We start from the raw sequence: 12,363 nt of genomic DNA, 5'->3' as shown, positions 1-12,363 counted from the left end.
TCATCCTTCCCAACACGCCTGTATCCTCTCGAAGAAGCCATCCATCCCCTTCCACCACAGGCTAGCCGGCTCCAGATCAACCAGGCACAAAGGCCCAGCCCAAGCAGCGCAAACAGATGCTCCACGAGCCCAAATACCCCCAGCCCAACCTCGCCAGCACTCACCACCCCAGGCATCGCCCCGTCACTACCACCAACAGGAGCCCTATCACTTCCACCAAGCCCATCCACAAGTGGAAGCACATCCGAATCCGCATGGATCTCAGGGAAACACTGCCACCGCCCACAGGTCTTCCAGTCCTGCTTGGCCGGGAAATATGTCCTAACTTTGGAACTGTTCGCAAGCGACCTGCCCTCGGCATCAAGGGCCTCTGCGAACGCCCAGGGCCGCGCCCCGCCGATGGTCATGTTGGTCTCGAACCCGGTCCGCGGCCAGTCGCCCGCCCACTGGAAGTCCTCGTCCGGGGGCGGGCGGAGCGGGTCGTGCAGGCGGGCGACTTCTGATTCGAGTTTGGACACGTGGAAGCGGTAGGTCGCGGTGCGCGTGTCGCCGTTCCAGGATGCGTACAGCGTCATCAGGGTGCTTGTGGTGCGGGCGTAGGCCCAGAGGTCCGGGCGGGTAGTGGGCTTGCCTTCCCATTGTAGTACCGTCGGGACGGTTGTGTTGCTGTCGGTGGAGGTGGTGGTGACATTGGTGGTGTTTATATGGGGGAGGAGGAAGGCCCGGTAGTTGTTTGCGGTCCATGATAGAGCCTCAGATGGTGGGTCGGGCGTCTGCTGTGCCGGGAGCAGGTTGGCGAAGAAGACAGGGTCGCTATCACCTTCAGGCGGGTACTCTGCGATGGCACCGTGGCGGCCGAAGTGGGCGAGGATGTGGCCGCTGGGGAGGAGCTGGACGTTTCCCATGCCGTTGGAGTCGATGTAACGCCTGGTGTCCAGCTCTGTGCCGTTGAAGCCGGCTGCTCCTGCGGGAACACGGCCGTATTCTGATATCTGCTTGGCTGACATGTTCTGCATATCGAGCTCCAAGACCAAGGCCCTTGACGGGTTGCCCTTCAGATCTGTGCCGTCGTTGGCGTTATTGAATAGTGATATGATCATGTTTGAGCCATCGATGTAGGATAAGAAGCGAGCATCGTGTTGTCGGGTAAAGTTGAAGCCTTCGAGTTTGAACGACGACTTGGTCCCGCCAAGACGCCACATGATGCTACCGTCGAGGTGCGACACGAGCATGATGGAGTCGAGGTGGCGGGCTGAGACTAGATAGTCGCCTGCTGGGGTCTTGTCCACGCTGTTGAGATGGACAGGGTCCCATGCTCTGTCCGGAGTCTGGCCTTTCTGTGCTGCAGCAAACTGCTCGCGGCTGGGGTTCTCATTTAGGTCCAAGTGTTCAGACGCACACCACTCGAAGGGGACCCGTCCGTCGTCAGTATAGAGTGGGATGTCTTCAAAGCAAGAGTCTAGTGTCCAAACAGCGTCGATGAATTTTGGTGGATATGTGGTGATCAATGCTGTGTTGTCGGCCGTCAGGAGGAACTCGTGGAAGTCGACGCCGGATTGATTAATAGAAGACACAGTGCGCACGATGTTGTACGACGAGTCCATGATCACGCCCATACCGCCACCGTGGGTGCCTCGCTGCTGGCCCCGCCAAAAGCAGAGGTGTGGTTCATTGCGGTACTGGCATACATAGAGGCCATGGACATCTGTGGTACCCGCGCCTCCCGCGGCGATGATGCCGGACCATACCAAATCCTGAGCTGTGTGTCAGCATGCAAATCGACACGTGTAGACACGTTAAGGAGGGCTGATGCAGAGGAGACACAGAATCAGATTTTGAGCTTACACCATTGGTATCGAAGATGTATGGACCAGAGTCTGGTCGGTATGGACTAGTGAAAGATGGCGAGACGAAAATGTACCCCGGCGTGGCTCGCTCGGGGTCAGCAGTCAAGATGTTAAGGCGTGGTGGCCTAAGGTCAGGGCGCTTCAGATTACTTTGTTAGAATAAAGTCGCGCGAATGTATTGGGAACGAGTCTGGATGAACTTACGGAATAGTAGAACGGAAGTCTCCCATACCCCGGCCAGTACTCGATCAGCGGCCGCGGACGTTTAACCATGCCGGGCGCGGGTGTGATGGAACGGTGCCGGCAGGAATGATGTGCGGTGCACTACGGTCCTGGGAGAAATGCTTCGACGGTACAAATTCGGGTTCTGGTCGATGTGCGGAACCAAAACGAAGTGTGCCTCCTCTAAGGTCGAATGAAGACGCTGTGTCCTTGTTGCGCCTCGCCGTTTCCTAGTACCAGGCGTGCTTCCTCGAAGGATGACTTGTGAAATCTCGTTCCGTGTGGAAACTAGTTAAAAATTCGGGTGACGAAGTATTTGGATGCTCCAAAGTTCTAGAAAGCGTAATGGGACGAAGTCAATGTAAGGAAAAATAGAGAACAAATGTCGAGATGTCGTCAAAGCCAGGCTCTGGGCCGGTGTTTTGGGACGGCGATCAGACGGGGTGCTAGTGCAGTTGCCCCTGGCCACGGCCATGATTGGGGGCGTCTTGGTGTTTGAGAACTTCAGGGGTCCACGGAAATCTTCTCCGGCAGAGCAAGTCGATGTTTTCCAAGAGCAGGGCCTCACTTGTCTTTGCCATGAAGAAAATAGGAGTGATCATTACTCCTTGGAAAACATCCCAGGCCATCTGCCGCAACGTAAACATTTTGTAGATCTTGATCATGGTTGAGCTCAGAGGCGCGGTGCCGAGTCCAGCGACTTCACACAAGACGGCCTGAGATGTTTGACTCAGCACGGGTCCGAGATCCCGAGGCCAAGTCCGTGGTGGCCAAGACTCTAACCAATCCTTAGCTGATCATCCTTATGCATGAGGGTTGAGAGACCTGATATTCTGCTAATTGACGGTCATCCGGCTGTGAACCATTGCTGCCTTCGGCCGTATGAGCAAGTTTATTGTTGGTGTTCAGTGGTTTTCGGAATCGAAAGCAGGGGACGGATCGGCCCCAGGATACCCCTGCCTTGAGGAGGTGGGCCTGAACTCAGGGCCGTTTGGTCGTACGCGCCGTCAGGGTGGAGAACTTCAACCTCACCTCACCTGGGCACTGAAGCAGTGCCTCTCAAGCCGAACACAGGTTACACGGCACATCTGAGGCTCGAAGTGGGAATCTGAAAGAGTCATTTCCCCTCCGACTAAGCCGCCATGGCACCTCAGAAACATCAGCAAGCGGGCCACAACCGCTTCCCGATCATCTACCGCCTATTCTTCCTTTACATCGAGCCTATCTCCGCCCTCGTCGGCGCCTTCTACGCCCACTTCCGCCAGGATGAATACCTCCTCCTCACGCACTCCGCCTCTGCCCCAGCACCGGGCGCGATCCCGACCGGCACCTCCATCGTCCTGTCCCAGCTGGCCAACCTGTATCTGCTGTTCACTCTGAATGAGGCACTTGTCCTCCGCTCGACCTCGGACCTACGCGTCTGGAAGACCGTGCTGTTTGGGTTGCTGGTCGCTGACCTGGGCCACCTTTGGACCGTCAGGCAGCTAGGGCTGGATATCTACCTGCCGTGGAATTTTGCCCGGTGGAATGCTATCGACTGGGGGAATATCCCCTTTGTGTATCTTGGCGCCAGTATGAGAGCTGCTTTCATATTCGGGGTCGGCATGGGCGACGCCGGCACAACGAGCTCCAAGGCCAAGAAAGGTTAAGATGGTCGGGGCTGTCATGGCCTGTGGCTCGGAGATTTTGAAATCAAGTGCAACTTGTGCGAGACTCTGCTACTGGTAGAGTAGACACGCGTCGACGGCGGACTTCGATTTCGTGTCGTTTACGCAGCATACAGTCTGCTTCGGAATCGCCATACCAGTCACATTGGCCTTCTGCAGATCACATATTATATCAATGATTCGGTGCAAACCTAATTGGGTTCCTCTAACTGGTTTCGTTTCTCCTGTATACGCCTGAAACCATACGTGGCATCCATCTTCATACAGCGGACGCAAACCTGAGGATTCAACATCTTCCCCGAGCACTCAATATCTCCTCAAGATTGACGTTATCCTCGTGTTGAAAAATTGCATGGTATATTCTGACAATGCTATATTGAGAGAGGACGACTAGACAGACACACATACAAACTCACTGGCCACATACACATTCCATTCGTCGATACTCCCAAAGCCCGCAATTCGTCTTCGTCTTTCGTCAACAGTAATGCAATGCCCCCGTCAGCCGTAGGACAGGCATTATTCGAACTGCGGGGGTTATTGTGTGATTAGGCTTATCACGACGTCCCATCGCAGCTCCGGCATTTCTCTTCCCGTCGTCAACCTTGGAAGACATTTGTTTCGATGATAAGCCGAGTGATCATCCCGTGTGCCATGCAGGCGTTACACTAGATTGTTCACCGGATCCACAAGTGGGCGGAGCCTGCATATTCAGTTCGACGTGAATGGTTGCGTCGGACCCCATGCCACCAAGGCAACAACTGGGGTTACGATCTGACGAGGTAACATGTCAAATTACTCCGCCCTGCCTGCCACTGGCACGTCAGCCAAGGTGATAACTGAGTTCCGTGGCAGGCGGTTCTCTATTTAAATAGGAGGCTCCAAAATCTCAACCATCGACCTCCCGAGGTCCTCAACAGCATCACACGATCTTGAACGCAAAGCCGATGTCCAAATGCATACAAAAGCAGATATATTCGGGCCAGTTCCAGGCTTTGTGTTACGAAAGCCGTTGGCCGCAACTGGAACATTTCTAGTGTTCTCCATATTTGGTTTCCTAGTGTGGTGTCTACTGTCCAACCTGGTATCACCTCTCAGAAAACACCCTGGACCATGGCTGGCTCGTAGGTCCTCAAATCTACTATAGACCAAACTAACTCCCTGCTCCTACCCTGCAAAAATCGCAGTCGGCCATATCAAATGACTAACCAAGAAAGGCTACACGAACCTATGGCGGTTCTTTCTCGCGCTCAGGAGTGACTACCGCATCCAAATCAAAAAGCTTCACGAGAAACACGGGCCTGTCCTGCGAATAGGGCCTAGTTTGCTAGACCTTGATATTCCTGAGTTGGGAAAGGTGATCTACAGCACAGGCGGAAATTGGCGAAAGGTGCGAGATACTGCAAATCAAAACCAGCGAGGTTGATGAGGCCTCACTGACAACAGTTGTAATCGATCAGACAGAGTTCTACCAGAATAACAGCGCCGTGGTCAATGTATGTTACACTCCATTCTCTTTATTATTCTCATCCATTGTCCCGGGGGATCAGCGGACAAGGTAATAGCGCTCTATGATGCGTGTTACCATTTTGCCGGCAAGAACTTCGCATTGTTGACCTTGTAACAATTTCCAGGGCAAGATTGTCTATCATCTTTTCAGCACTACGGATCAAGAGGAGCATGCGCGCATGAAGAGACCAATAGTTAAGTATTACTCACAAGGAAGCGTCTTGGCCCTGGAGCCTTTGATGGACACTGTGATCAGCGACTTTTGTGATCACCTCGAAAGCAGGTTCATGGATAGCAAGCAAGGCAAAGAGTGCGACCTTGGCCAGTGGATTGCCTTCTGTAAGCAATCACGCCTTTCCTGATTATCTTCGGACATCCACCTTAACCTACTTACTTCCCTGCAGACTCATGGGACATGAATGGCGCTGCTACCTTCAGCCAGCGTTTCGGATACATGGACACTGGCCGCGACCATGACAAGACCATCGAGATCGCGGACAAGGCGATGGACTACTTCCCAGCTGTCGGGCAGATGCCATTTCTGGACTTTCTCCTTGACAAGAATCCAGTAATGCGCATTGGCCCACCGAATCTTGGGACCGTTACACGGATTGCAGGTATGTTGACAACCCCCCTCCCCCAAGTCAACTCGCAGACCAGAGCGAACCGAAGTGGACAAACAGTGGCTGCCCTTTCCTAATCTCATTTTTCTCCTCAGCGGAACACCTCGTTGCTCGGTTGTCAGGCAAAGATGCCAGCTTCAATCCGAAGGTACCCGACTTCTTGCAGTACTTTCTCAACGCCAAGAGCACACACCCGGATCTCGTCGACGACGGAGTCATCATGGGGTACCTCCTGGTGAACCTCCTCGCCGGGGCCGACACCACGGCTATCACGATCCGCACCATATTCTACTACACCCTACGGGATCCCGCGGTATACAAAAAGCTGGAGGCCGAAATCGTTGCCGCCGACCTTGCCAAGGTGGCCCCGTACAATGCTGCTCGGGCACTGCCATGTGAGTCCACCCCGCAAGCGTTATCCGCGGAGACCCCTGAGCCGACACTAGGGCTTACTGAATCCGTGCTAAATCCTCCAGACCTCGAGGCCGTTGTTCGCGAATCAATGAGGATGCATCCCGCCGTGTCCATGATCCTGGAGCGCCACGTCCCATCCTCGGGGCTCACCCTTCCCGACGGGTCTTTTATCCCGCCCAAGACGGCCGTCGGAATCAATCCATTCGTCGCGGGCCGTAACAAGTCTGTCTGGGGCGAAGACGCGGACGAGTTTCGCCCAGAGAGGTGGCTTCGTCGCCCGGGCGACTCGGATGACGAATACAATGAGCGACTGAGGATGTTCAATGCCTGCGACCTGACGTTTGGAGGGGGCTCCAGGGTCTGCATAGGCAGGAGCTTGGCGTATCTGGAGATATATAAGATCGTGGCTACCTTGGTTGGACGTTATCAGATCCAGTTGGTTGATCCGACAAGGGAGTGGGAGATCAGTGGCAGTTGGTTCCCTAGGCAAAGCGGCATCATGTGTTATCTCAAGAAGAGAGCTTGAATCAGATGGGATCGGCTCTCTCACAGGGAGTTTTTTTCATTATCACCTGGGAAGTATTATTTACTGGCACGTCGGAAGTAGGTCCAACCCTGTTCGGAAGAGAGCAGTGATAAGAATGAGGACATTGTCATGTTTGCTAAGCATCAAACTATCTAGCTACAAGAGTAGGTAGTTGCTCGAAGACGGTCCATGTGGTGTCCTTGCTCCTGTTCCTGTGCCGCCATATCACCCCAATCAAGCCTTCCATCGCGACGGTGTCAAACTGTTTCCGGACAGAGTTGTATGTGGTTCTAAGTAGGTAGGCGACTCGGGCGAGAGTCTCTTGTTGATGAACGCCGACTTAGTTGCAGCAAGTCACGCAACCAACAGGGGCTCCCAGGCAGCACACGTAGCACTATGGTAACGAATATGAGTGTCATTTTATTGATGTCTGTCAGACGATAAGACTTACTCCCTGAGGCACTGCGGCATTAGTAGCTGCGTCCTCTAGAGACACAGGTGGTGCTGCCAAGACGGCTGCGGTTTGCAGAGCGAGGGCGACGATGATCTTGCTGAGCTGCATGTTGAGCAGAGAATTTGCAAACTGGTATTTTGGGGATTTGATATTTTGAACCGACGGGAATATGGTGATGTTTCTGTAAATTGTATGCCGAAGAATGAAGCCACTAACAGTTTGCCTGGTCTGAGAAGCTCTTCTTTCAGTCGAACATGGCTGCCGACAAGGACTTTATATAGCTTTGACATCACAACCAGACAGTCATGGAATGAATCGGTAGTCGGACCGTTGAACCCATTGAGTAAGGACGCCGAGTACACTGTAGCGAAGCATACGCGGTGATCGACCTGGCGGGCACAACCGGCCAAGTCTTGCAGGCGCGAAGGAACGAAGGATTGCATACACCATGCTGGCAGACGTGCGTCGGACCGTAGGACCGACCAAAGTTACTAAGTCATTGTTTGCATTTTCGCTGAAAATACCGAATGCTAAGACATGGCTTCATGCTGGAGCGCGGAGCATCGGGCTCCAGTAGGCATCTTCTTACTCGACTTGGCTGTGTGCAGGTCGAAAGATGGGCTGGTGGACCCTGGGACAGGCATCCCTTTTCAATTGAGGATGCATTAACCTCAAAGATCGCTAGTTTTCGCACTTTGACCATCACCGAGGGGTCGAGGACCATGTATCTAGGTGGGATGGAGACCTCTCAACCGACTCATCCTGAAGTCACGACAGCGGATACTGTACCTTCAATGCTATCTACACTTCGGCGGGTAGGAATGCGTTGGACAATCCCTGCTTTGCGAGGTCAGAAATCTGAGAGAAGACAATTGCCACATGTTGAAATAGCTTGATTTTCAGGAATGCTTGAGCCCCACAGGTTGTTGCCACGTTCCAGCGTCCTCTGAAAGGATCATTCTCGTTTTCTCAATTGGTCAACCGCGATATCCGATTGCAGAATACGTAAGCTCATCAATAATATCAACATCTCATATGATAGGAACACATCATGGCAAACGCTGGACTGTCCCAAGATCGCTGGCTTCCTTCGTGGCTATGCATTCCAAGACAACGTGTGTGTCGGAACTTCCATCAATTATGTGCTGGTCTAAGCCGTAACAAGTTACTTGCACAAAAGAATCATCTACAAGTTAGCTAATTCAAGAGGTCTGGAAGTCGGGGTAAGCTGAGAGCATGTGGATCGCAAAGCTCTGTGCCTCGGGCGATTTCGCGGCGAATTTCATATCCGTCCAATTCAAAGGATTGATTGACCACTTTAGGAAACAGGGCATCACTGCTAATCATCTATGTGACAGGCCTTCACTTAACATCAGCCATGTCCGCATACCCCCTCCCAAATCTTGCCCTTTGCAGCTGGGCGGCCCTAAATGCCGTGGCAGCAAGGAGGGTTCTCAGTCCCCGCCAGCTCCGTACACCAGATCGTGCCGTTGAGATAATTACGAAGAAGTGGCTCATCTGCCTCAGCAGTGTCCGGCGATTGATCTCTCCTGAATCTTCTGACTGGTGTCTTCCAAGCTCTCGAGTAGCAGGCCGTCGGCTTGTAATGCTGAGTCTCTTGCGATGGCCGGCACGCGCCTCATACCTGTAGCCGCCGGGGCATTCCCGGGGCTCTACATGTCATGATTATTACTCCCATCTGGAGGGCCACCAAGTGTAGGTAAATATCCATAGGTACCTGACATTTTTGCAGTCTTTTTAAGCTCATGGTGGTTAAGCAAGCCCAGTGGCCACCCGCCGGCATTGAAGCCCCCTCCCCAGAGATACTTGACGAGAGGTTCGGCGAGGCCAATGTCTTTCCAGTCAAGCGTCTTGATAGCCAACCGTTACGGCCCGGCGTGCCCGAGCAGGTCATGTGGGGTGCCTGGCTCGGATGCGCCAACGAGGAGATCCCACTCACCGACTGTGCCATCTCACTTGCGGACTTTGTCGAGGATGGTGACGCCACCGTAGTCGTCGTCGAAAGGGGAGCGGCAGCAGGAGGAGAGAAGACCAACAGAGTGCGATACGCCCCAGCGCCTGCGCACCTATCGGATGGGATTTCGAGAGGAGATCGCAGGAGGTGCGCCGTGGGGAGAGCATGGATGGATGGGAGGCTCAGAAAGTTGCTTTAGTCTTCGCGTTGCTTAAAGCCATGCAGAACTATAAGCCTGATGAGAGGTTATCCGTTGCGCAGGCCCTCGAGGTGGAGTGGGCGGTGAAGTATGATACGACTACGTTGGAGGAGTTGAAGAAGACACAGGAAGAGGCACTTAACTCAGCTCTAATTCGCTACGACCGTATAAAAGTGTCAAACAGGCTGTCATGTTCCTCTCTCAACCGATATTCCGCGAGACTGCTCACCGTGCTCTGATGCTCAGGTGTCGATGATGGATGTTCATCAGGCTCATTTGGGGGGTAAAAGTCGCTTCGTAGATGTCACCACCACAGTCACCAAATTGGAGATCTTAAAAGGCACCACTCGAGTAGAAAGTCTTTGTCCCAAGACTTGAAAGTAGCATTGAAGCAAATGCATTTGAGAACGTGGCCAACATTTCGAGAAAGGTGTAAGCCCCACGCCGCCACAGACTTATGTTGGATCTGTCGATGTGCAAAATTACACTTTCAACCAAAGGCAACAGTCCTCACCCTGGCCTACTCCTTAGACTGCTCCGAAGGGAACTTGGCCTTGCCCTGAGCATCCGGTCCCCAACCGCCGACGCCATGCGCAGCCTCGTAGCCCGCAAACCCGCTCGCGGGGCCGGCGGTGATGCTGCCCGCGGCCTGGTTGCCCGCAACGCCGTCCCTGTCCTTGGCCCAGTCGTGCAGCTCCTCCTTGTTCATGCCTGTGTATTTCTTCAGGGCCTCGTCGCTGATGGGCTTGCCGGCCTTGGCGTCCTTGTAGCGCTGATAGAGGGACTTCTTGCCCTGGTCGTTGGTCGCGGAGTCTTGGGAGGTCATATTGACTGATTCTGTTTACGACCGTCTGTGTTTGGAATATGTTAATACGCGCAGCTTGCGAGTAGGATTGTCTAGGAAATTGGGAAGGTCGAGCTTTAGGTACGGACTTTGCCCAATATTTGACGAGAAAAAAGTGGAAGCCTGGAAGTCGGGTTCAAGGGTTTGGACTTTGGAAATGTGCAACGAAAGCGTTTGAAATTGCAAGGTGTTGTAGGGAAAGAATTGGGAATGAGCTCGTAAGCTGCCTCGAGTTGCAATTCCAAGGTTTGTAGATTCAAGGGGGAAACTTTCGGTGCTCGCAAATAAAAAGAAAGGACCGTTTGTTTCCTCGAGAGCAGTATGATAACTATGATGTAGTCGGTGCAAACGCCACATGATGTAGGAACCTGTGCAACCTTGTCCAACGTCAGCTTCTGCAGCGCTGATTCGTGGGGCACCCAGGGCAGTTGAGAGGCTCAGCAATCCATCAGCCGACCACATGAGCGATTTAGTTTGTTGCGATCTGGGGCTGTGCCGGGCCGATTTGGACGATCCGTTATGTAAGGGGCGTAGTTTGAAGGGGGATTCAAACAGTACCGAGTTAGGCAGTGCACAGAGAATGGTACACTACTGCGACTATGGACGTGACCGTTGTTGGAGGAAAGTAACCAACAGTCATTCCATGATTGGGCGTGAGTGGATGAGAAGGATTTAGCTCGGACCATCACAAGTCGTTTGGTCTTCCAAACAAAAGCTGGCGTATCGCGAAGCCCGGGACTAGGGCATGCTTTCAGGCAGAGTTGTAACGCCTATCTGGTCATGGACAAAGGATGCCGAGCCAGAAACCAACAACAGTGACGGCGCCGAGGAGTAACGGTTCAACAAGGTTCAGTATGGTAATTTTGGCTAGCACCAGCCCGTACAAATGCGACGTTCGACCCACCTCGCCCAATCTCTGGATCGTCACCTCTACCCGGTCCTGGTCTTCGTCTTGAAGACCGGTTGACCCCGGACCCAACGAGCAGACTAGAACAACTTTAAGATCTGGCAGAAAGCTTGTCGGCCTAGCGAAAAGCTTGGCCAGCGCGGCTCCGGACCAGTGTTCCAACCAACAAGTTGCCGAGAATAGCTAGTCATTCACTGTCGACTGTCTGTACATTGTCGAAATAGCGGCAGACGCATGTGACAAGTCGTGCGAATTCATTAGACCCATTCACCAAATCACCAGTATAGACTAGATCGGAACCCAGAATCGTATTGCGCCTCGAACTGTATTTGCTTGATGCCGAATTTTCCACGTTAGAAAATCCGAGTGAATCTGTTGGTGCACATGTTGTTTCTCAATCTTGGCCAGCCCAGACAATCACCACTTTTGGTGCACCGCGACCAGCTGTACCATCCTGTCGATTCCTAATGTGACTCGGATGTATTTTCAGAGGATCCAAGGACGGTGAAGGCTGAGAGCAACGCCTGGCACTCCAGGGATGCCATGTAGACAACATACGCCGTATTGCTCGTGATGATGGTCTCGGCATGCAGATCCAGACCCGTCTCTCATGCGGCACAAGATGCTGTGAAGGTCATTCAGGCAAAAGGTGCGACCATGTTCCATGTAAGCTGCGAGAGACCAGGTGCTATGTTGGCGCCAACGTTGACAAGCGCTCCCACAACTTCAGAACGTCTTTTCCACATGCGGTATGAGATGCCGAGGACAGGCAGGCCACCAGGCCCAGGATTCAAACACACGAGTTGGCGGATCACAGAGCCAAGCAGAACCAAGTGAAAAAAGATCAGAGTGGTAGCGAAGGATATTTTAAACATTTATACCCTGTCTTCAAATCACCAACAGCTTCCTCCAGAACCAAAAGTCTCGACGCTGGTAGCCACAGGATGAAGGTGACGCTCCCCCGTACGAGATTCTTCGCGTCACGAACAACTGGCTGGACCAGATTTGCACCAGACGGCCGAGTATAAAATGTGCCACCGACGCCGTGCAACGCACAACAATGGTCTGCCTCATCTCACCAGCTCAAGCTCAGAGTCCAAACAACAACCAAGCGAATCCAATCATAAGAATTATCATCCAACAGTCTTTCATCCACACTCAAGCAGTCTTCAGCCC

General features: G+C 53.1%; 4 protein-coding genes across 4 annotated transcripts; 2 read left to right on the top strand and 2 right to left on the bottom strand.

Annotated features, from left to right (window-relative positions):
- KVR01_004750 (uncharacterized protein) lies at positions 1–2,120 on the bottom strand (the record flags this gene model as incomplete). The annotated part of the gene is made up of 4 exons (XM_044785234.1): positions 1–119; positions 191–1,754; positions 1,846–1,972; positions 2,080–2,120. 4 exons carry the CDS (start codon positions 2,118–2,120, stop codon positions 1–3), a joined length of 1,851 nt encoding a protein of 616 aa, XP_044646914.1.
- Positions 2,121–3,115: 995 nt separating this feature from the next.
- On the top strand, positions 3,116–3,719 carry KVR01_004275 (uncharacterized protein). The gene has a single exon (XM_044787192.1). It carries the CDS (start codon positions 3,212–3,214, stop codon positions 3,716–3,718), a length of 507 nt encoding a protein of 168 aa, XP_044646439.1. The 5' UTR covers positions 3,116–3,211; the 3' UTR covers position 3,719.
- An 899-nt stretch (positions 3,720–4,618) lies between these two features.
- Positions 4,619–7,235, top strand: KVR01_004368 (uncharacterized protein). Its single transcript, XM_044791173.1, has 7 exons — positions 4,619–4,860; positions 4,954–5,126; positions 5,197–5,232; positions 5,371–5,584; positions 5,650–5,862; positions 5,964–6,263; positions 6,345–7,235. The coding sequence occupies exons 1-7, from the start codon at positions 4,692–4,694 to the stop codon at positions 6,806–6,808; spliced, it is 1,569 nt and encodes a 522-aa protein (XP_044646532.1). The 5' UTR covers positions 4,619–4,691; the 3' UTR covers positions 6,809–7,235.
- Positions 7,236–9,783: 2,548 nt separating this feature from the next.
- Positions 9,784–10,584, bottom strand: KVR01_004036 (uncharacterized protein). The gene is made up of 2 exons (XM_044787757.1): positions 10,370–10,584; positions 9,784–10,287 (listed from the first exon to the last, which is right to left on the bottom strand). Exon 2 carries the CDS (start codon positions 10,260–10,262, stop codon positions 9,957–9,959), a length of 306 nt encoding a protein of 101 aa, XP_044646200.1. The 5' UTR covers positions 10,263–10,287; positions 10,370–10,584; the 3' UTR covers positions 9,784–9,956.
- Positions 10,585–12,363: the final 1,779 nt, after the last annotated feature.

This window comes from Diaporthe batatas (assembly GCF_019321695.1).
Source record: "Diaporthe batatas strain CRI 302-4 chromosome Unknown Contig00004, whole genome shotgun sequence".
Taxonomy (NCBI): Eukaryota; Fungi; Ascomycota; class Sordariomycetes; order Diaporthales; family Diaporthaceae; genus Diaporthe; species Diaporthe batatas.
The sequence above is the reverse complement of the archived record's forward strand: the minus strand, read 5'-3'. Positions and strand labels throughout refer to the sequence as shown.